This window comes from Pinus tabuliformis, chromosome Q, assembly GCF_031772625.1.
Source record: "Pinus tabuliformis cultivar Carrire ecotype Pingquan chromosome Q, CPIR1, whole genome shotgun sequence".
NCBI lineage: Eukaryota > Viridiplantae > Streptophyta > Pinopsida > Pinales > Pinaceae > Pinus > Pinus tabuliformis.
Window position 1 is genome coordinate 563,711,033 of NC_142296.1, and position 21,938 is coordinate 563,732,970.

General features: G+C 38.2%; 1 protein-coding gene across 3 annotated transcripts in view; it reads right to left on the bottom strand.

Moving 5' to 3' along the window:
• Positions 1-15,578, bottom strand: part of LOC149220687 (putative protein S-acyltransferase 14) — a 184,482-nt gene extending 168,904 nt beyond the window's left edge. Inside the window, exons 1-2 of one of the 3 annotated variants that reach the window (XM_089384869.1) lie at positions 14,725-14,851; positions 13,191-13,371 (exon numbers count right to left, since the gene is read on the bottom strand). In XM_089384869.1, the coding sequence (XP_089240995.1) occupies positions 13,191-13,331 (141 nt within the window). In that variant the 5' untranslated portion in view covers positions 13,332-13,371; positions 14,725-14,851. Of the gene's footprint in view, positions 1-13,190; positions 13,372-14,724 lie in introns of all 3 variants that reach the window. The other 2 variants (XM_089384868.1, XM_089384870.1) reach the window with 2 other exon arrangements.
• Positions 15,579-21,938: the final 6,360 nt, after the last annotated feature.

Sequence of the window (21,938 nt, forward strand, 5' to 3'; positions counted from 1 at the left end):
GGCGCTAGCCAGGGACAAACCCCAATGTGGGGTAACCCTTGATCAATTCTTCTTATATGTTCTTCAATAGATCAGCAAAGAGAGAGAGATAGTACGTTTACAACAGAAGTCAACACTTTGACTTATCTAGATAAGAGCATAGATCATCTCTAAGAAGATGATAAATGAGATCAGTTGAAGACTTGTGCTTCAACTGATTCTCCAAGGTGACTCCTTCACCTATCGTTGTGTTGCATTTTGTCATCATGCTACACCTCACCGTGCTGCACCATGCTGCACCCATCATCACTATGTTGCATCTCATCATGCTTCATTAATCATGAGTCATGATTGTACCCATCATTGTACTGCATTATGTACCATTGTTGCACCATGTTGCTATATTGACCTATGTGCTAGCTGCATCTTGCTTGCTTGTTGTCCCTAGCATGCTTCTTGTCCTTTGCATGCTAGCTGTCCCTTGCATGCTAGCTGTAACATTGCATGCTTGGTGTATTTGCTGCTAAGTACCATACAACTGTCCCAATGTTAGTTAGTTGTCCCTTGAAGCTAATTTTAGGTGAGTCACCCCCTCTTTGAGCCTCCCACATGCCACACATGTGGGTCATCCTCATCTTCAGCATAGTCGTTTTCACATTTGATGGATCTATCTTCATTGGAGAGGCATTTTGAGGAGGTTACCTTGCATTATAAAGGGGCGTTGGGCTCCCTTAACCTCACATAGACCATTTTGGTAGGGTAACTCCCTCTCTTGGGGAATACTATACATGTGGCATAGTTAGTTGAAAGACTAGTCCTTTGAGATATCTCCTAGGCTATAGATCTAAAGAGATGAAAATATGATTGTAATAAGCATGATGTTGAAACCTCCTCTACAAAAGAGTCCCCCACTCACACTTCTAGTTATTGTTGGCTATTGAGAACGCAAATTTGTTGAATATCTACCTACTAAGATATTTTTGTGTCAAGTATTGAAGCTCTTCTATCTTGGTTTCTATTTGATGCATAAAGATTGATTGTAATTGCTCAATTCTTCTAGAAGCTAACATGGTCGATCCATTTAAGGGTAAAATCTATCACTTGTAACTCCTCTCCTTCTTCCTTTGTTAACTTGATAATTATTTGATTCCTTGCTTTGCTTATCCATTTAGGAACCCTGGTAAGGGTATTAAGTACATTTACCAAGCTATAGTTATTTTGTTGGTGAAGGTCCTCAAGGCTTGTAGATTCTTGGTCTTCATTGTTTATCTTGATTGGATAGGAGACTATCTTGTCCTTTGGTTCTAGTCTCCTCTTCTTAACCCTTAGATAAAATATGCCAAATTTGAAGAAGTTTTTTCTTCTTGACCCCATAAGCCCTAGTTGGATAAGGCATTCAACTTCTCCCACCAACCAACAAAATTTACAAAACACCAAAATCTCCTCACTTTTTTGTTTGCAAAGAACTCTAGGGACAAAAGCAGTGAAAATCGTACAATATAGATTTATTTTTTACTCTAGAATTAAGTTGATTGCCTATGTCATTTTCTAAACTAGCTTATGTTAGGGTTTGATCTTTAATTTTCTATCTTAATACTCTAACAAGCAAATTGGCCCCTTGGAATTGTGTATCTTAAAGTTTATTTATCATTCTATGGAATGTTTTCATCATTTATGTAAATCTGGAAATTGCAAAATAAATTTACATGAACCCTAAGTCTAAGGATTAATGCATATAAAGAATATCTAGCACTAGCCTCAGCATTAATTTCATATACTAGAAGGTTTTGTTGAGTCTTATCTTCTTTTCTACTTGTGAAATAAGTTGGTATTACTTGCATATATCACACTTGAAGATTTTCTCAATAAATTCCGAGCCAATCTTGATAAACCCTAAGCTAAATTTACCTTGTAATTCAATTTTTTGTTATTTAGATTGGTTTACTTACTGTAGACTTGATTCAAAGCAAATTTGGTTGGTATTTTAATGCACATTTTAAAACCCTACGTCACAATCTATAACGTCTTGCTTTAAGGTTGATAATCTATCTCTTAGGTTGATATTTATCTAATCTCAAATATGGAATTCTGCAAATCACTCATAAAACAGATTTTAAGGTTAAGGACAGTCCAAATTTCACCTTCAACTTGCCCTCAATCAAGCACATAATTGATCTGCTCTGCAAAATTGAATCATGTTAGATCAATTGGTATTGAACAATTACATGTATTGTGGTTTCTTTTAGCTTAGAGTTGTTTCTTTCCTAGTTACTTCTTCCAAGTAGTTATTATCTTGGGATGTTAATCTGTTAAGTCCCTATACTACTAGTGTAACCCCTTATTGTTATTAGTACAACCCCCTTATTATATTGTTGTGCCCATGTGGTCCCCATATTGTTATTATTGTGCCCCATAGAAGCCCACTATTGTTATTATTGTGCCCTTACATTATTATTGTTATGTCGGCTCTGATTATATTATGACCCCTTAAATTCCTATATATAGAAAGGAGGTCTTGTCATTTGTATCATCCAAGAATTATTCATTTGTGTAATGTAATGGAGGTCGCCCCCTCGAAAAGGCTTATTTCTAAGGCATTGATCTATCTTTTTATCTTTTTGTGAGCTAGTTTCATAACATTTGGTATCAGAGCTTTGGATTCTAGGGTTTCACTACTCCAAACAGGTCATCATGGAATTTTCGCTATAACTTTTTTCTGCAAAGTTTCAGAGGCTAAAAAGAAAAAAACATTTGAGACTAAATCACACTAAACCTCAGGTCCAAATTTCAGAGTTTTTCTTGCTATAGTTTCGGAGATATGATCTGAGGAAGTTAGGGTTTTTGCAAGCTCCACAATTTCACCTACAACAGGTCATCGTAGAATTTGCGCTATAACTCTTTCGCTATGAAGTTTCAGAAGCTAAAAACAAAATCCATTTGAGAGGAAATCAGTCTGAACCTTGGCTCCGAATCTCAGATCCTGTCTCGCTATATTTTCGAAGATATAATATGAGGAAGTTAGGGTTTTTGCAGACCCCCGAATTTCATTCCAAACAGGTCATCTTAGGAAAATCGTCATAACTTTCTTTTTTCTGCTAATGCAAGAGTCGGACCTTCAATTTCATTAACCATCAAATAAAGTACATAAAATACAACAAATCTCACAGGGTCGTAGACCAAGGAAAGAACCCAGCAAAACCTGTAACCGGGCCCAAGGCAAAAGCCTCGCCCCCTACAACCAAACCTTACAACTCTCTAAAGAAAAATACAAGAGTCTAGATTCGAACCCGAAAAGAAACAAAAGTGCCAATACCATAAAGTTTTCATATCCGCACAACTCCCTAATCCGCGAATCAGTGGCCAGAGTGATAAGCCTCTTCACACCAAGGACAAATGCTTCCTGCCAATTCCTAACTTGCTTCTTTAATCTCGACCATCAAACCTATCTGCTCAATCCAACGTCTATGGCTAAAATCGCTATGATAAGCAGCACGCCGTTTACCATAAGGACCCACCAACAAGCTCGATCAATCTCATTAGTAGATCTGCTTTGCAAGATCCAACAGTTGAGAATAATTTCGCACCCACCTACATTCGCAAATAATAGCTTGCAATGAGGGCGGTATTCCTCCCGACCCCACTGCCACGTGGAGCATGCTGAGTGGAATCGCTCCCGTAAAGGAAAAACTGCTTCCTGGTTGTTAGGGTTGCGATCACCGGAAAACCGCTCAGGCCGCGGTAAAGCGAACAAAGAGGAAAAACCCCTGGTATCGCGACCTCCGAGAGTTTCCGGCTCCCAACCGCTTGCTACGTCTACCCTTCCTTCTCCGATATGATTTGAAGCAGCCGCCATCCTGCCTGTTATCCAAAAAACCAAATCATCCTCGCTGTTGCAACTGGAAACTGCAGTGAACATATTAACCTGGGAATCGAAGGTTGACCACTGCAAGCAACCCTCAAAAGACCCGACTGTGAGCAAACCACTAAACAAAAAACTGCTAGTCATCTGTACCCGCCTCCATGGCTCTTTTCAGAAACACTGTCTTATCTTCATCTGCTTGGTCTTGACACTTCGCTTTTAATCTATTATGAGGTAGCTCTTGCCAGTTCGTCGCCACCCTATTATCTGTGCAAATCACTCCTTGATTGGCTAGAAAATCTACCAGTTTATTGGCCATTCTTCGCACATGTGCAAAACTGACTATTCTCAGGCACTGGAGGTGACTGTGAATCCATTGAAAGACCTGGATCAGCCTCCAGTTTCTTGAGGCTTTTTCCGGTTTCGTTCCCCAGCTGATTCTCTTGACCGAGTTAATGATTAACTCTGAATCAGCTTCAATGATCACATTTTGGCAGTTTTCCTGAACCAGGAACTCTAGACATTGCTCCATAGCCATTAACTCCGCCATGTTGTTGGTGGCTCTTCCTAAATGGCAATGGAAGATAAACAGAATACTTCCGTTTTCATCCCTTAACACCCCTCCATGGCCGGTCGTGCCCGGATTACCTTTAGAAGCACCATCAATGTTGAATTTCAAAAAACCCTTAGGGGGAGGATGCCAAAAATCTAGCTCAAGATCCAAAATTGAAACTTTCCTAACCAAGCCCTGAGGAATAAGTCCCTGCAACTCTAGCTGACAGAGAATCCTCAAATCTGTTGCAAAAGGTGGATTCGTAGGGAGATTTCGAACTATAGTGCCAACCGTCTCCTTAAGCTGTTTTAGGATCAGATCATAAAGGCAATGGGAAGATTTCTTAACATTCTTGAAGATTCTATTGTTCCTTTCTTTCCAAACATTCCAAATAATGAAGCTTGGTGTAAGGGCCCAAGCTGAACTCAGAACTTCATTATCCAAAAAGTTCCTTCTCCAGTTGATAAGGGTATTGATAATACTCCCAATGTCTCTGTCAGACTGTTGGAAGATAGAGGCAAAAGAATCCCATAATTTGGAAGTGAAAATGCAGTTGTTGAGAAGGTGCTCCATTGTTTCCTCTTGAGCTTCACAGAGCTGGCATCTGGAAGGCCCCAGGACACCCCTCTTCCGAATATTATCCCAGGTCAAAATTTTCCTGTGTAGAACCAACCACATGAAAAGTTTAATTTTCATCCAACCTTGATGCCTCCATAGGTTTTGCCAAATCCTATCTGGAGCATGGGAATCTAGTTCAAGGAGTATGAGTTTAGCTTCCTTGAGATTAAAGGTCCCCTCATTATTGTTGCCCCATCTCAGCTGGTCATGCCCCCCTGAAACTAGAATTTTCCTTTGTTCTAACACTTTCATTAGTCTCTCAGCCTTAGCTTTCAGGGGACTGTCATTTCTGAAATCAAATTTCCTCCAATTTCTCCATTTCCCTATACTATTGTTTTGATCCCAAAATTCCTTAACCTTGGTAAGCCCCTTAGTATCTGTCTCTGCTTTGAGGCCCTCCAAATCCTCCTTTAACAGAATAGGTTCTTGTTGCCATCTGTCCTCCCTGTCTCTGCTTTGAGGTCCTCCAAATCCTCCTTTAACAGAATAGGTTCTTGTTTCCATCTGTCCTCCCAGAATAAAGCTAAGTCTCCCTCTCTAATTTCCCAGAAGTTGTTATCTTGAATTAAGCCTCTGTTTTCCCAGGCTTTATTCCAAATGTGTGATCCCCTTATATTACCATCCATCCTTATGCGGTCATTATCTTGCCAAGAGCTAACATATTTTTCTTTCCAAATGATAGCCCAATGTGCCTCTGATTCTTTTATCCAGCGCCACCATAATTTTGCCCCTAAAACCTTGCTTAGAATCTCAGGATCATCCAATCCAAGACCCCCGTGGTTTTTGGGTTTACAGATTTTTTCCCAGTCTACTAAGGCCTGTTTCTTCTTTTCTTCCCCCTTGCCCCAAAGAAAGTCTCTTTGTATGTTTCTGATTTGATGCAAGACTCCTTTAGGAGCTAGGAGAGCTGAAAGCATAAAGACTGGGATTGATTGAAATACAGCCTTTGTGAGCAAGTTTAAGGATCTCATAGTCCATTTCCTGGTTTTATCTTGCAATGTATTAATCACCAGCTCCCAGATGCTCTTGTGTAACGCTTTAGCAGTTAGAGGAACTCCCAGATATTTTGAAGGGAGAGAATCTCTTTGAAAGCCCAGAATTCTAGATATGTTCCTCTAGATAGCAATGTTAGTATTGAAAAAAAAAAAAAATCTTAGATTTGGAGAGATTAACTTCCATACCTGAAGCCATGGCAAAGTCACTGAGGATTTGTTTATACGCAAGAGCTTCTTTGACTGTGGGTATTCCTTGCAGCATGGTATCATCAACAAATTGTTGATGAGTCAAGGCCTGTCCATTGTCAGAGAGTTGGAGACCTTTGATTTTACCAACGTCTTTTGCATGCTTGATAGACCGACCCAGTCCTTCCATCATGAGGATGAAGAGAAAGGGAGAGAGTGGGTCACCCTGCCTAAGGCCTCTAGAAGGAATAAAAGTCTCCGAAGGAGAACCATTGACCAGAATTGAAAAACTGGAAGAAGTAACCAGAGCCAGGATCCATCTCACCCAATTGTGATCAAACCCGAAAGCAATAAGAACTTTCCTGATATAGATCCAATTCAGCTTATCATAAGCTTTGGCTATGTCCAATTGCATGATCATTCCAGCCTTTCTCTTGCTAGTAAGAGAGTGCACCACTTCATGTGCTTGAATGATGTTATTAAGAATTTGCCTTCCTTCCACATATCCAGATTGTTCCCCCGAAACTAGGGAAGGAAGGAGGGGTTTGAGTCTATTGGCTACAACTTTTGATATTATCTTGTAAACCACATTGCACAAAGCTATGGGTCTGAACCTATCAGGGGTTTGAGCCAACTCCTGTTTAGGGATCAGGGCTATAAAAGAGGTATTCAGAGCCTTCAAAATGGTTCTGTTCATTCTGGAGTCTTCCACTACATGCAGAATGTCTTGTTTGACAATATTCCAACAAGCTTTGAAGAAATCAACATTGAAACCATCCGGGCCTGGCGCCTTACCATTCTGCATTTCTTTGAGTACCCCACTAACCTCCTCTTCAGTCATTGGCCTGTAAAGGTTGACATTATCCTCTCTAGACACCAGCCTGGGTATATGCTTAGTGAAGTCCCAGATGGAGTGTTCTCTATCATAACAGGTTTCCTGAACTATGTTTCGAAAGTGTTGAACTAGAACTGCTTCTATTTCTTCATGAGAATTGAGAAGATTTCCTCCTTCGTCCTTGCTCAAAGAGATTCTATTATGACCTCTATTCGCCATGGTGGATTTGTGGAAAAATCTAGTATTACGTTCACCTTCCTTTTGCCACTGAACTCTAGATTTTTGTCTCCAAAATATTTCCTCTTGTTTGCATAAATTCTCCCAGTTTTGATGATATTTGGTGGCTTGATCACTTCGGACTTTATCAAAGCCCTCCGTGATAAGGGCTTGGTTGAGTTCCTGCATTTTACCTTCAATAGTTATTTTCTCCTCAAAAATATTGCCATATTCATTCTTGTTCCATTCTTTAAGCCGGAGCTTGATGTGTTTTAGTATTTTCTGAAGAAGGAACATTCTGGAGCCCTGAATGTTTAAATCTTCTGACCAGCATTTGGCTATGTTGCTGATGAAATCTGGGTGGAAAAGCCAGATGTTCTCAAATCTAAAAGGTCTGTTCCTGGGGGTACCAATGCCCTGAACCTCTAGTTGAACACGCCAGTGATCTAAGCCTCCAAAGGGGAGAACTCTTGCTACCATTTCCTTGTCATTGAGCATAAGATCCTCTGAAATTATGAATCTGTCTAATTTTGAGGCCACCTGAGACTCCCCTCCTCTTTTATTGTTCCAAGTACAGATACCATTACTCGTTACAATGTCCACAAGCTTCATCTTATCGATAAAGGCTTGAAATGCCAAAGAGTCTTTGCCTAGAACTCTAGTTCCCCCTTTTTCCTCCGAAAGTGATTTGATCATGTTGAAATCACCCCCCAAGATCCAGGGTATTCTTGCATATCTGTCTCTGAGATTCTCCAGAGGGTTTAGAAATCTGAGTTTATCATCCATTCTTTGGGGGCCATAAACATTCGTTACCAAGTAGGTTTCCTTGTCTCCCACAGGTTGAATGCCTACAGATAAATAATCCCTAGAAGCCTCAGCATCTAATAAGCCAATTTTTTGTGGGTTCCAAAGAGTGAGAATACCTCCTGGTATATTCTCTGCTTTGACTTCCAGAAACTCAAATCTATTGAGCCATTTACTATGGATATCTTTTATTTTCTGAATGAAACATTTAGTTTCCTGGATGAAGATCACATCCGGAGCTACTTGTTTCATTCTGTTACTCAGTAATCTTTGTTTTCTTTTACTACCTAGACCCCTGATATTCCAAGAAGTGAACTTCATAATTAAAGATTAGTAAAGGAGTAACTGGATAGGTCTTTCATCTTACCTGAATCTATCATTAGCTTTCCACATTCCATCAACAACTCATTCTGCTTTTTTCTGCCTCTTTTCTTTCCTGGGTTTCTGGGTGCTAGTCCTGCTGTGGTTTTCATTGTTTTCACTCCTTCGTTGCCCTACCTATCATTGTTTCTTTGTCTCTCCACCCCTTTAGTCTGGGTTTTCCATATAAACAGCTGCTGAACTCTATTGAACTCCTCTGTAGGTAACGAGTCTATCCCTTCTCCGGTTCCTTGATTCAAGAAACCTTCCAAATCTAGGTTCTCTTTCTCGAGAATTTCCTGGAGTTCATGGTCCTCCATTTCCATCTCACTTTGGGTCATTTCATAGTCCATCTCATGTTCTGCATCACTCATCATAGTTTCTTTCTGTTTGTTATTATCTTGTGTTTGTTCACTATCTTCTTCTTTCCCCCCTCCACTGGACTTCCTTCCTTTGCCTGATCTGTTTCTATTATACCTTCGTCCTCTTCGAGAACTTGAAACTTGTTCTGGCTAGCTTGTTGCCCTGCTGATTTATGTGTCTTTGGCCCTCTTTTGCCTCTTTTTCCTTTATGTGCCACCTTGTAGAAGCTTTCTGAATCCTTCGTTGTGTCAGTTTTGCTTTTATTCTCTATTTTACTGAGAGGGCAGTCTCTGAACAGGTGCCCATGCTCGTGGCATTTGCGACATCTGAATGGAATATGTTCATAATCTACTGTTTGTACCCATTCTTCATCAAATACTTTCAAGATAACCTCATCCGGCAGAGCTCCAAAGAGATCCATCTCCACACATATTCTAGCAAAGGAAGTATACTTTCCCTTTCTAGTGGCCTCGGAAGTTTTGACAAAACGTCCTAAGTTATTTCCTATGGTGGATAGGGATTCCGTTTGCCAGTAATCAAGAGGTAGAGAGTAGAGTCTTACCCAAACCGAGATCGATGTAAAAGTTTCGCGTTCCAGAACAAAATTCATAATCCAAGGTCGCATATAGAGGCCTGCTGCAGGCATAAAAGTAGGGCCCCTTCAAACACTCTATCCTTATCTTCAATATTTGCAAATACCACAGTGAAGAAACCCTTAGACCCAAGGTGTAGGTCAATGTTGCCTTTTGGTTTCCAGTGGTATATAATCCACGTTTGTAAGGCTTTTTCAGTGGGCCATAAACCCATGAATTTACAAATGATTGCATATGTCTGCATGTGGTCCATGTGCGCCTGCAGCGCAAGATCATTTAAAATGACTCTGGGTGTTACTGCCACTTTGGGTTTGCATGGTCCCATGTGTGCTTTGTCTTTTGTTCCTTGCTCCTTGTCTTCTTCCTCATTTTTCTTTGTGCCATTATGCTCCCTTGACTTAGTTCCCTCCTGTTCCTCTTCATTGTTTCTTTTCCTTCCTTCTGAAGGCTCTCTAACATTTTCCATTGGTTTTTTGCCCCTGCTAGCCACAGCCTGCTTATAGGAGGGAGTGGAGCTCCCTCCTTTGCGTCCTTCCATGGAGAACAGCCTCTGTAACAACCTGTAACCTTAGTTTTTCGTCCTGTTGCAGTCTTACTTCTCTAGCACATCTGTTCCATCTGGAAAATCGTCATAACTTTCTCTCTGAGCATCAAATTGAAATTTCATAAGAAATTACAGAAAGAGGACGGACTGTAGTTTTCTGTGTATATTTTTCAAATCCGAAGGTCGAAACAGTGACACGTGGCACTTCATACAAGTTTGCTCTTCTGAAAAGGTATATAATCCGGTCATCTTGGGAGATTATGCATAACTCTTTCTTGGAGAATCCAATTTCGATCAGACTGGTGGCATTGGAAAGAGGATGCAGAGGGCTACTGTAAGTCGCGATTTCAGAACTGGAAGATCCGAAATTACAGAGTTATAGTCATTTCAAGATCGAGCTCTTAAAATCAAGAAAAGGCAATATGAGTAAGTTTGATGGCAAGGATCCGGTAAATTGAATACTATAGATGGAGCAATATTTTGATCTACATGAGGTTCAACTTTTACAAAAGGTACATATTGCATCTTTATATTTAGAACCAAATCAATTTTTATGGTACAAAGGGATTTGTTCTCGTAAAGCACTTGTTAATTGGTCAATTTTCACAGAAGAAATGATAGCACGTTATGAGGATACAAAGAGTAACTCCTTCTTTAGCCAATTGATAAATCTTGAACAAAAGGGTTTAATGGAAGAGCACATTAAGGACTTTCAAACATTGAATATAAGGGTAAATGATGTTCCAGAGAAGCAAAGGATTGATTTCTTCATAGGGACTTTAAATGATAACATTCAACATGAGGTTCGTCTTTGGGAACCTGATTCATTGGAGAAGGCATTCAGGTTGGCAAGAAAAATTGAAAAATAAATTATGGAAACAAGGAATCCCACCACTCACGACTATAATTATGGAAGTGTTTTTTTCTCCTAGCCTTCCACAAGGTTTACACGACAACAATTGGAAGAAAAAAGAGAAAAAAACTTTGTTACAATTGTGATAACAAATACATTAAATGTCATAAGTGTGCCAAGAATAAATTATTTTACATTGATTGTGAAGAGAAGGAAGAAAATGATCAAGAAACATCAAAAAAAGAGGATATAAACCAAGAACCAACCCTAGAGAAAGAAGAAATGAATCCGACCATATCTTGTTTGGCAAGAATTACCACTCCTCAAACTCTCAAGATAGGACATATCAAGAAGAAAAAGGTTCAAGAAGTGAAAGATCACATCGAGAAAGAAGAAATGAATCCGACCATATCTTGTAATGCATTGGTTGGAATTACCACTCCTCAAACTATCAAGATAGAAGAACATATTAAGAAGAAAAATGTTCAAGAAGTGAAATATCACATCGAGCATCAAGAAATGAATCCGACCATATCTTGTAATGCATTGGAAGAAATTACCACTCCTCAAACTCTCAAAATAGAAGGACATATCAAGAAGAAAAAGATTCAAGTAGTGAAAGATCACATCGAGCATCAACAACAAGTTCTCCAATTTTTAAAAGATAACTCCACTTTGGTACAGAATCGAATGAAACAACAGGCAAATCAACATCGCAGTGAAAGAAGTTTTGATGTAGGCAATTCGGTATTTTTACGGCTACATCTCAAGCAAGCTATTCATGAGAAGGAAATGTTGGCAATATTACATGCACTTAAAAAATGGCGACCTTACCTAATGGGAAGACACTTCAAAGTAAAAATGGATCATGATAGTCTTAAATACTTTTTAGAACAAATATTATCTTTAGAAAAACAAAAAAAATGGTTCACAAATATGTTGGGTTATGACTTTGAAATCATCTACAAAAAAGGGAAGAAAAACGTTGTTACAGATGCCTCTCAAAAAAGGATGAGGATGTGGAAACAATGTTTTGTGCTATTTCTATTATCCAACCAGATTGGATAAACGAAGCAAGGGATGAATGGAAAAAGAACAAAGAAGTGTGGTCACTCATTCAAAAGTTGCATAAGATCCCAGTTCAAACAATATTGCCAGAACTTGAAGAGGAAGGAAAAATCATATTGGAACCTGCAGCAGTCACAAAAACAAGAACCCGACAGCTACGAAATCGATCAATTTCAAAGTATCTCATCAAGTAGAAGAACTTACTCACTAAAGATTCCAGATGGGAGGACAAGAATTTTATACAGAAGCGTCAAAAACTACTCAAGCATTGAAGACAACACTTTTTGAAGGAGAAGGGCATGTTCGGTCCATATACTACTAGTGTAACCCCTTATTGTTATTAGTACAACCCTCTTATTATATTGTTGTGCCCATGTAGTCCCCATATTGTTATTATTGTGCCCCATAGAAGCCCACTATTGTTATTATTGTGCCCTTACATTATTATTGTTATGTTGGCTCTGATTATATTATGACCCCTTAGACTCCTATATATAGAAAGGAAGTCTTGTCATTTGTATCATCCAAGAATTATTCATTTGTGTAATGTAAAGGAGGTTGCCCCCTCGAAGAGGCTTATTTCTAAGGCGTTGATCTATATTTTCTATCTTTTTGTGAGCTGGTTTCATAACATAATCAAGCTATTGCAAATCTGAATTCTCTTACTTGTATACTTTATAAATCAGATTTCTCACTAATCCACTTGTTTCTAACTCATAATATATATAAGTGGATAGATGTGGTTTATGCTCTTTAAGTATCATTTTAAGGCATTGAATCACTTATTTGTGGAATCCTTAACTTTGCTTTGCTATATCTTTTGTCAAATTCAAATACTGAAGTAGATCTTTGCTCTCATCGGTTACGTCACTAATTAAGATTTACTCAAGCTTCATTATTAATAGATTAGGGATACCCCATCTGGCCTTGGAGAGCCGGCTAAACACGAAGGGGAAATTGTGTTGAGGTGACAGTGGCACAATTCCCATTTGTTACCCCAAGGTAGCATCCATGGTTGGGCTTTCCACTCAGATGCTATTTTAGGCGGTAGCACCTTAAACCTCTGATTTTCAATGCCTTTCAGGGGTGACAAAGTGTATTAGACATTTGTAATTCACAGTGACTCTCAACTACAATCTGACCTGTTTTCTTGTTTATCAATCTATATTATCTATCTGTTTCCTTTGTTTTCACTTTAATAACCATAAGCTTTGGGTTATTTATTTGGAATTGTCTAAGTGTCACCAAATGTTAGCCAAAAATATATAAACAAATCATTAAAGGAAGATGAGATTCAAGAAAAATGGGTCTTTGGTGCATATTGGAAGAACATGAATTGATATCAACGGGAGTTCTTTGTATACAGTGGTCTTGCGGCAGTAGTGCACATTGGACGTGAATGAATCCCTCTTCGTGTCTTGAACATAAAACTTCTTTGTATACAGTGGTCTTGCGGCAGTAGTGCACATTGGACGTGAATGAATCCCTCTTCGTGTCTTGAACATAAAACTTGAAACGCAATACTTAAATTAGAGAAATAAAGGCCTGCGTACACAGATTTGTGAGTATTAATCTTATGAATTTGTAATATAAAGCAAGTTGTATTTCACAACAGAAGGCACATGCTTTTCAACTATCCAGAAACATTGTTCTGTTTCTGATCCATATATCGATTTTTCTTTCCTTGCATCCATAAAAGTTTGACTTATTTTCAGTACATCAAGCATTGTAATAATCAGTTACATGGCAGACATGGATGGTTCCGATCTTCATATAACAGGATTTCTTGAAGAAGGTTCCACGTTGGATTGTCCATCCCCCAAAGGTGTACTACAAACTCTTGACAGAGATTTTCAACATAAAAAATCTATCAGCAATAAATTAAGCCCATAATTACTATGTAATCAAAATGTTCATGCAAGCTATAAATGCTAGGCATTTTCACCAGGCTAAGCAATATTTCAAATGTTTCCAAGGAAAGATGAATCAAAGAAGCCTAAGGGCCACTTACATAAGCTGATATGCAGCGAAAATCTTGAGGAACGCAAAAAGGGTCACTTACGTAAGGTAGAGCCCATGTCAAGGAGCTGTTGTCCAGGGAAAATCTTTTAAATGTATAAGCCTTGGGGAATCTTTATATCTCTTAAATATAAAGTTTAAACTATAATATTTAGCAAGCATTTCGTAGAAAAATTTAGACTGTTAACGATTTTTTATATTTTTATAGCGAAATTCGGCAATTCTTTCAGATGAAACAATTTGATCCTATTGGAATTTGAACTACTATTTATTTTGATTTCGCTAATACTCCTGACTATGGAAAAATTAAATAATTGGCAAATATTAGCCCATAAGATTTTCTCTGCTGCTGTGGCATAGCCTTGCAGGGTACACTGACCCTCCAGATTAGGTCAAGAATGCTAAAGGCTGCCAAACGAATGCATATCGAAAGGACTGCCAAATAGAGCTCAAGGGACCCGGGACTTAAGCAAAGTTTTCATCAAAATAATATATGTAGTTCGGCTAAGTTAAATTGCCCTATATTGCTCTATTTTTCTCAAATTTCCTCAGGTCCACCAAATAGCAAAATTTCGTTTGGACCAGACAAGATCTTACAAAGCCATTTAATTCGCCTTAGATTGATTTAAATTTGCCCTAAATTGCTCAATTATACCAGAAAACTAATTTTGGGCCTCCACTAGCATCAATCACTACAAAGAAAGGACTACATTTATCAAATTCACTGTGAATAGCTTAACAGCACCAGAAAAACGTTTCCCTTGGCACCGGATCTAATAAAGTCGATTAGAAAATTCGCGCCATGTATTTAAGGAAACCACAAATTACCCTAATTTTCGACATTTACAAAAGCAGAGAGTGTAATGCCGAGAATCTTACCAGTATATGGAAGACAAGAACGATAAAGAACGCTACAATCGCGTCAGACCCGCCGCGCGAGAGTTGAGGACCGTAAGTTGTAATAATCACTGCATAGTAGGTGACTCCGATAATGGCTGCCACAAGCAAAATCATAAAAGACCCTAAAATGCGCAGCCTCGAACAATACTGGAAGGCATTCCATGCCATCCGAGACCGCGACCCGTGCTGTAAAACAATATACGAAGTGGAAGTTATATTTCTGCCGCCGGTGCCAAAGAGCCTCCTCCAAATCGGCAAAGCCAGATTGACTGGCTTCGATTTTCCTTTAATTTAGCAGTGGAATCGACTCCAAGATTTTTGCAAAGCAGCGTCCACTCCAAATTAAAGAACGTTCGTGGAGTTTTAATGGAGATTTTTCTGAAGCAATTTGGAAAATTAGTGTCATGTCGTAGACCAAAGACAGATGGATGTGGAATACGCAGCGGGGGCTCCACCTGGGCGAAATTGAAGTCCGTCAACGACTTCCAGGAGCGGGATATCTTGAACAGCTTTTAAGCTCTGGACCGGTAAACGACTGTGGAGATTTGATATTTTATTATTTCTCGGTCTCTGGGTTTTCTATGTTCGAATGGATCGAGATTTCTTCCTTCTTCTTTTTTAGCATTCCGCTGAAACGACTTTTCGTATCGGTCGAACAATTCACACGACTACTTTGCTGAGTGGAGTGGAAGAAAGAAGAATTTTATATTTCAAATTCACAAGCTATCGATTTTGCTGATGGAGGCCAATTGCGATTTTATTTCCATCCAACGTAGTTGAACAGTACCAGAAGTATTCGATTTCCACTCCATCTTAATGTTGTATCGCAACCAAGTTGAATTGACTTTGGCTTTGCTGAATGGTTGATAAGTGCGCTTCCCAATTTCAAATTAAATTAAAAATATTTTTATTAAGTGATTTAAAAGAAACGATCATAAAAATTGTATTTTCAATTGCTAGGGAAGGTCTGTTATTATAAATTTGATTTCCAATAGCATCTTATGTTGTCATGATTTAAAGAGTAAGTATTTATTTTAACCTATTTAAAATAGTATATTTAATTGTTACAGATTATTTATTTAAAATAATATAAATATAATATAATTAAATATAAATAATTTAAAACTATACAAAATGAAATTATGTAAATAAAATAGTATGGAAAGTTGTGGTATAAGATCAATATGAGTGATCAAGAGGAGGAAACAAAAGTTGGGCATCACATAATACATGGATCTCAATGTCCAAGATCTCACGAACATGGCTAAGGCATGGAAAAGAAAGGACCCCAGTGTAATCCCAGAGCATCAAGTCAAGCTTCCAAGCAAAGTGTATCTTAAAGCATGGTAGCAAGCCCACAAAAGAGTCTCGGGTATGTCCCCTTCAAGCTCTCAATTAGGAGTGCAATCTCGACCTCTTAAAGACTCCTCCAAAAAGTCAAAAGAGAGAAAAAGGAAAGGAAGGAAAACCAATAAACAAATCTCAAAAGAATTAGGAGAAATGTTGGTTAACTCAAGTAGAATCCAGTTGATATAGGAGGTATACTCCCCACCACACTTGGTTCTCAATGAAAGTGATATCTTGGAATATCAGTGCTCAAATTACATAGGAAAGCATAGGCTCCTCATAAATTAATGGTGGGAGAAGCCCCTTCCTTCGCGATGATACAAGAAATGAAATGCTTTGGGAAATATATCACCAAAATATTTTTTAGCAAATGGAGAAACTGTCCACATGCGGTAATTAATGCACAATGACAAGTTGGAGGTTTAGCCACCTTCTAGAATCCTCAAGGAATGATTGTATCAAACATGTTTGCATCCTCTAGAGCATCACTTTGAAATTCCAACTCATGGGACCTTATGAAATAAGGTATCTATCAAACGTCTATGGACCAACGTTCCAAAAGGGATAAGGCTAGTTTTATACACTCGACAAATGACCTTGGCCCAATCATAGTGAATCAACCTTTGATCATTGGAGGAGATTTTGACTTAATCAAGTCACTAACTTGAAAGAGGGGAGGAATTCGAAAACTGGATAAGGAAGCCTACTTATTTGGAGAAATGATAATAAATTCCAAGCTCCTAGATCTTGATACCCTCGGTGGCATCCACACTTGTAATAATAGAAGACGAGGAACCCAACAAATTTCCTCATGCCTTGGTCAATTCCTAATCACAGAGTCCTTAATGACAAAGGATATTTTCATGGAAGCAGCAATTCTCCCCTACAGAGGTTTGAACCATTGGCCAATTATAAACTTGGAAATACTAGCAAGTCCAAAAGACAAGCCCTTTTGGCTTGAGAGAGTCTAAATCTCACATCCAACTTTCATGGAGAAAATTCAAGAATGGTGGAACAAATTAGACCATAAAAGGATTTGTCACGTATCAATTCCAGCAAAAACTACATCATGTCAAAACTAGCTAAGGAAATGGAAGCGAGAGGATTTTGGCAACATCTTTCAATGCAAGAAAGACCTAGAGGAGAAAATGGTTAATATGAAGCAATCGAAAATACTACATGGTAAATCAAAGAGCTCATCCATGAAGAAGCTAGCATCCTCCCACAGTTGGAAGACAAATGCAAACAAGAGTATATTTTATGGAAACAAAAATCCCAAGTGTGTTGGCTAAGGGAAGGAGAGAAAAATATGTGATTCTTTCACAAATCCATGATCCAAAGATGCCATGTTCATAGGATAGACTCGCTAAAAAGCTCATTCGGGCTCAAGCTCCATGCCCATAAGGACATGGAGGAGGAACTTGTGCATTATTATATGAACCTTTTATCAAATTTGCAACCTCTCAGAGAAGGAAAAAATAGCAAAAAATCACACAAAATATTTCAAAGTTGGTAACTAAATAACAAAATGAGGCCCTCCTCAAGGAAATCTCCTATGAAGAAGTTGGAGTAGCAATAAAGGCAATGCCAAAAATTAAGGTGTTGGGACCATACGGGTTTACATCAGACTTTTTCCAAGCATGTTGGTCAATAATAGGAAAATATTTTTGGTAAACTGCGGAGGAATCTCATACATCCCTATTTGTACCCCCTTCCTTAAATGCTACATTCCTTGGGCTAATCCCTGAGAAGGAAAAGGCCAATGAGCCCAGCAGATTTAGACCCATCTCCCACTCACAATGTGGCTTACAAGGTTATTTTTAAAATAATTGCCACCAGATTGAAATTGATTTTACCCTAGCTCATCTCACTCGAACAATTTGGCTATGTGGAAGGAAGAAAAATCTTGGATGGAATCTTGGTGGCCCATGAAGTGGTTCACTCCTTAAAAAAATCTAAGAAACTTCGCATGCTAATCAAACTTGATCTATCTAAATCCTTTGACAACCTCAATTGGTTCTTCCCTTTCCAGATTCTCCCATCCTTTGGCTTTGCAAGTGAGTGGATCCACTGGATCAAAAATATTTTATCCTTGGCCTTCTTATCCATTATACTCAATGGTTCTCCCTCCAGAACTTCCCCCCTTGAGAAGCATAAGTTAGGGTGATCCCCTTTCGCCTTTTCTCTTCATTCTTACAATTGAAGGACTTGGTAGGGTCATCTAAGCAGTAGTCTCTGACAACAAAATAAAAGGCATTTGATTGTTCAAAGAGGATCTACTTATCTTGCACCAACAATTTGTATATAACATCATGAAGATGGGCACTCCAACTGCGCATGGAACAAAAGCAATCCACAAAGTATTGGAAGACTTCTTTGTAGCCTTAGGTATGGAAATAAATCAAGAAAAATCTAAAATCTTTTTTCTTCAACACTGGTTCTTGTGCAAATTCATATTGGTTGAATTATATGATACCAACAATGTAAGCTACCCTTGAAATATTTGGGAGCACCCTTAGTGGAAGGCTCCCTAAAATTGAAATTCTAGGAGGAATTAATAAGCAAAATACAATGTCAATTAGCCAGTTGGAATTTTTGTTCTCTCAGCATTGAAAGGTGGTTAGTTTTGCTAAAATCAAGCATTCAACCTCTTCCCTTCTAAAGGCTCTAGGCACTCATGGCCCCTATTATCCATCCTAACAAAAGTTAGAAGTATCCAATGATCCTTCCTTTTGAGGGGGCCAAAGAAAGAATGCAATGTTAAAAATAGCAATAAGAAATTCCAATTTAATTTGTCCTTGAATTAAATTATGAATTAAATTGTAATTATATTCTTATAGCAACTTGCAATAGTTACTTAAGTTTAATTGACTTAATTGACATAGAAAATTTGAGTTGGAAGTCTATCTAGAGTCATGTAGAGTGATCCCTAAATTTTAGGGGCCCGGGTTGAGTTCTTTGGAGTTGTAATTAGATAACTCAGTCTAACTAAGTTATAGTCAGTTAAACTAGTTTTAACTGTTGGAGGAACTAGTAGAGGTCTAGTGGTGGATTAGTGCACCAGTGGATCACTAGTACCACACCAGTTAATTGAAGATTCACTCATAAATAATTCATGCATGTCAGTTCATATGAAGACCCAGTTGAGATTAGAGTTCAGGGACAATGTACTATCAGTTGTATAATTTAATGAATTTCACAGATGGTGCATGCAATTAGCTGAGGACCTCTGTTTGGATTGCACAGTTATGGAGAGTGGATTTCCCATTAAATATGGGTTGATTACTCTAGGAATTGTGCAAGGAAGTAGGGGCTTGGGAGGTAACAGAATTGGCTAAGTATTGGCTTGAGTTGGCTTGTGAGGTAGAGAGATAGATTGTATTATTGCAGGAATTGTTCGAGGTTGAACAAGTATTGTATTTTCTTCTTAGATCTTCTGGTTAATGCAATATAGATAGTTGGGGTTTTGAGCAGTTGATTTCCCCATAAAAATATTGTGTTATGTGCGATTGAAATTCTTCCTTCTCTGCTTATTGTTTTCATCGATCAATTTTGGTTTACGCTGAAGAGTAGAGTAAATTCTTGTCTTGTGTTTTAGCATATCACATAAGTTGTTGAATCTACAAGTAAAAATTTACATGCAAGTTGGCCCTAGTTGCATGGAACAAACTCTATGTTATCAAGCTTTGTGGAGGACTAGGACTTAGAGATCTCAACATTCTAAATACAATCCTAGGATCTAAGTTATGGTGGAGATGGGTGCAAGGTGACTCAACACTACGAAAGAAAATATGGAAAAGGAAATATGCGAAAAATTACCCATCCCATGATATGTTTCAAGCCAGTTTTTCTCAACCTGGATATTCAATTTAGAACCTAGAAAAAGAGGAATGCATTTGGTTCAACAACACTACTTTTGGGAAATTTGAAATGACATTATTGCTAATTTCTAGGAAGATTCATGGCAACAATTTCCAAAGCTTTCAAATTATAATGAGCTTCACAATTTATTACTTAATATGAGGGCCCATAATAGGATCAAAGTCACCAACTATTAGATAACAAAGCAACCCAACTCTAATCAACGTTATTGGCTAAGTCAAGCACACTGTCATCCACAACCAGAGGGAGACGAATTGCATTAATTCTAGAATGATCTCTAGCATCAATTCATCACAATATCCCATAAGCAGGATAAGATTAAATGGGGACACAATCCAACTGACCTCTTCTCCATCAACGAATCATATCATATTGCAAAAAACACACAAGAATGCCCCAAAACTGCAATTTGGAAGCAAAATCTATGGCCCAAAATATCCATCTTTCTATGGCTCTTAATTCAAGGAAATACTTTAACTTGGGACAACTTGCTCAAAAGAGGATTTCCAAGTCCCTCAATATGCGACCTATGCAAGACAGCTAAGGAAAACATGGAGCATTTGTTTAACATGTGTCCCTTTTTTTAGATCTTATAGTGAACTCTAAAAGGCACGATGCATATATCAAACCATATACATGTTAGCATCCCAAATAATATTGAAAATTAGCGACAACAAGTTTTTGCAAATCTTATTTTCAATAGAATTTGGGCCCTCCTTCCAGGCTTCTTATTATGGGCAATATGGAAAGAACAAAATTGAAGAATTTTATAGAATAACTCTATAGAATCAAATGATATCTAGAGAATTTTCAAAGCTAATATCAAAGAATCAATTCTTTCTCAACATTTAAAGGCGCAAGATTGGCAAGCCTGTGGCACAAAAAATGCATTACTTAAGATGTGGGAGATACTCGTTGAAGAATGTAACTAGTGTCGGTCTTCATAATTGTATTTTTCAAAAGAAAGAAAAAGAAAATTATTTATTAGCATGGGTTTCATGCTTTATTATTTTATTTTTAGGTCAAAGACTCCATTGTAGGCCTTTAGGGTTTATGTCAAGGGTCCTTGTCATCATGTAATAGGCCCTTCTTGGGCTTTACCTATCAAGAAAGAAAATTATTTTGATGTACATTGAGTCAATTAGGCCTCCTCCACCAAGTCGGCCTCATTAGGACAATTCGACCACTGAGAAGGACTATATATAGGCAACAACTCAACCTTGTTTAGAGCACAAAACAAGCAAGTTCAATCTACAATTGCAGGAGGAGAAAAAGAAGAGCAAAATACCTGAGAAGAAAGAGGAAATCCCAATGAAGAAGAAGGAAACCTTTGTCAAGCAAAAGGAAGTCGAATTTTCTCTATCTACTGCCAAACATGTGAATTTTCTAGGTTGTAGGAGGGCCAAAAATTTCAAAATTGTAGGAAGGTTGAAAATCTGGGAGTTGGAGGGCCGAAATTTTGTGTAGCAACTAGATTGAAGCTGCTTGACGAGAAGATACTATTGAAGTTTTCATAATCTTGTTGGAAGGCTGACTTGGTGGAGTGAGGAAGGTATTTTGGTCTAGTCCAAGGTCTTGGTTTGTCTCAATTTGAGTTAGATCTATTAATGGAAGAGTTTGACTAGGTTTTCCCCTGCATAGGGGTTTTAGCCCTGGCTGAGTGCCTACTTTTGGTTTCATTGACCTTCATACTTCTGATTTGATGATTACTTTATGAGAAGAAGATAAAGAAAAACATAAAGAAAGCTAATGAGAATATAAGAATATCACAAGTAATTGTCAACATTAGAAAATATTTCCGTCTTTCTGATTTTCTAACAATACCAGCTCAAAATTCTTTGGATCTCAGCCCCTACATCAAGATGATCACATCCATCCATTCTCTTTGGTCTCCTCCCCATCAATATTTTATAAAATTGAATTTCAATGGAGCCTCCAAAGGGAACCTTGGTATTGTAGGATAT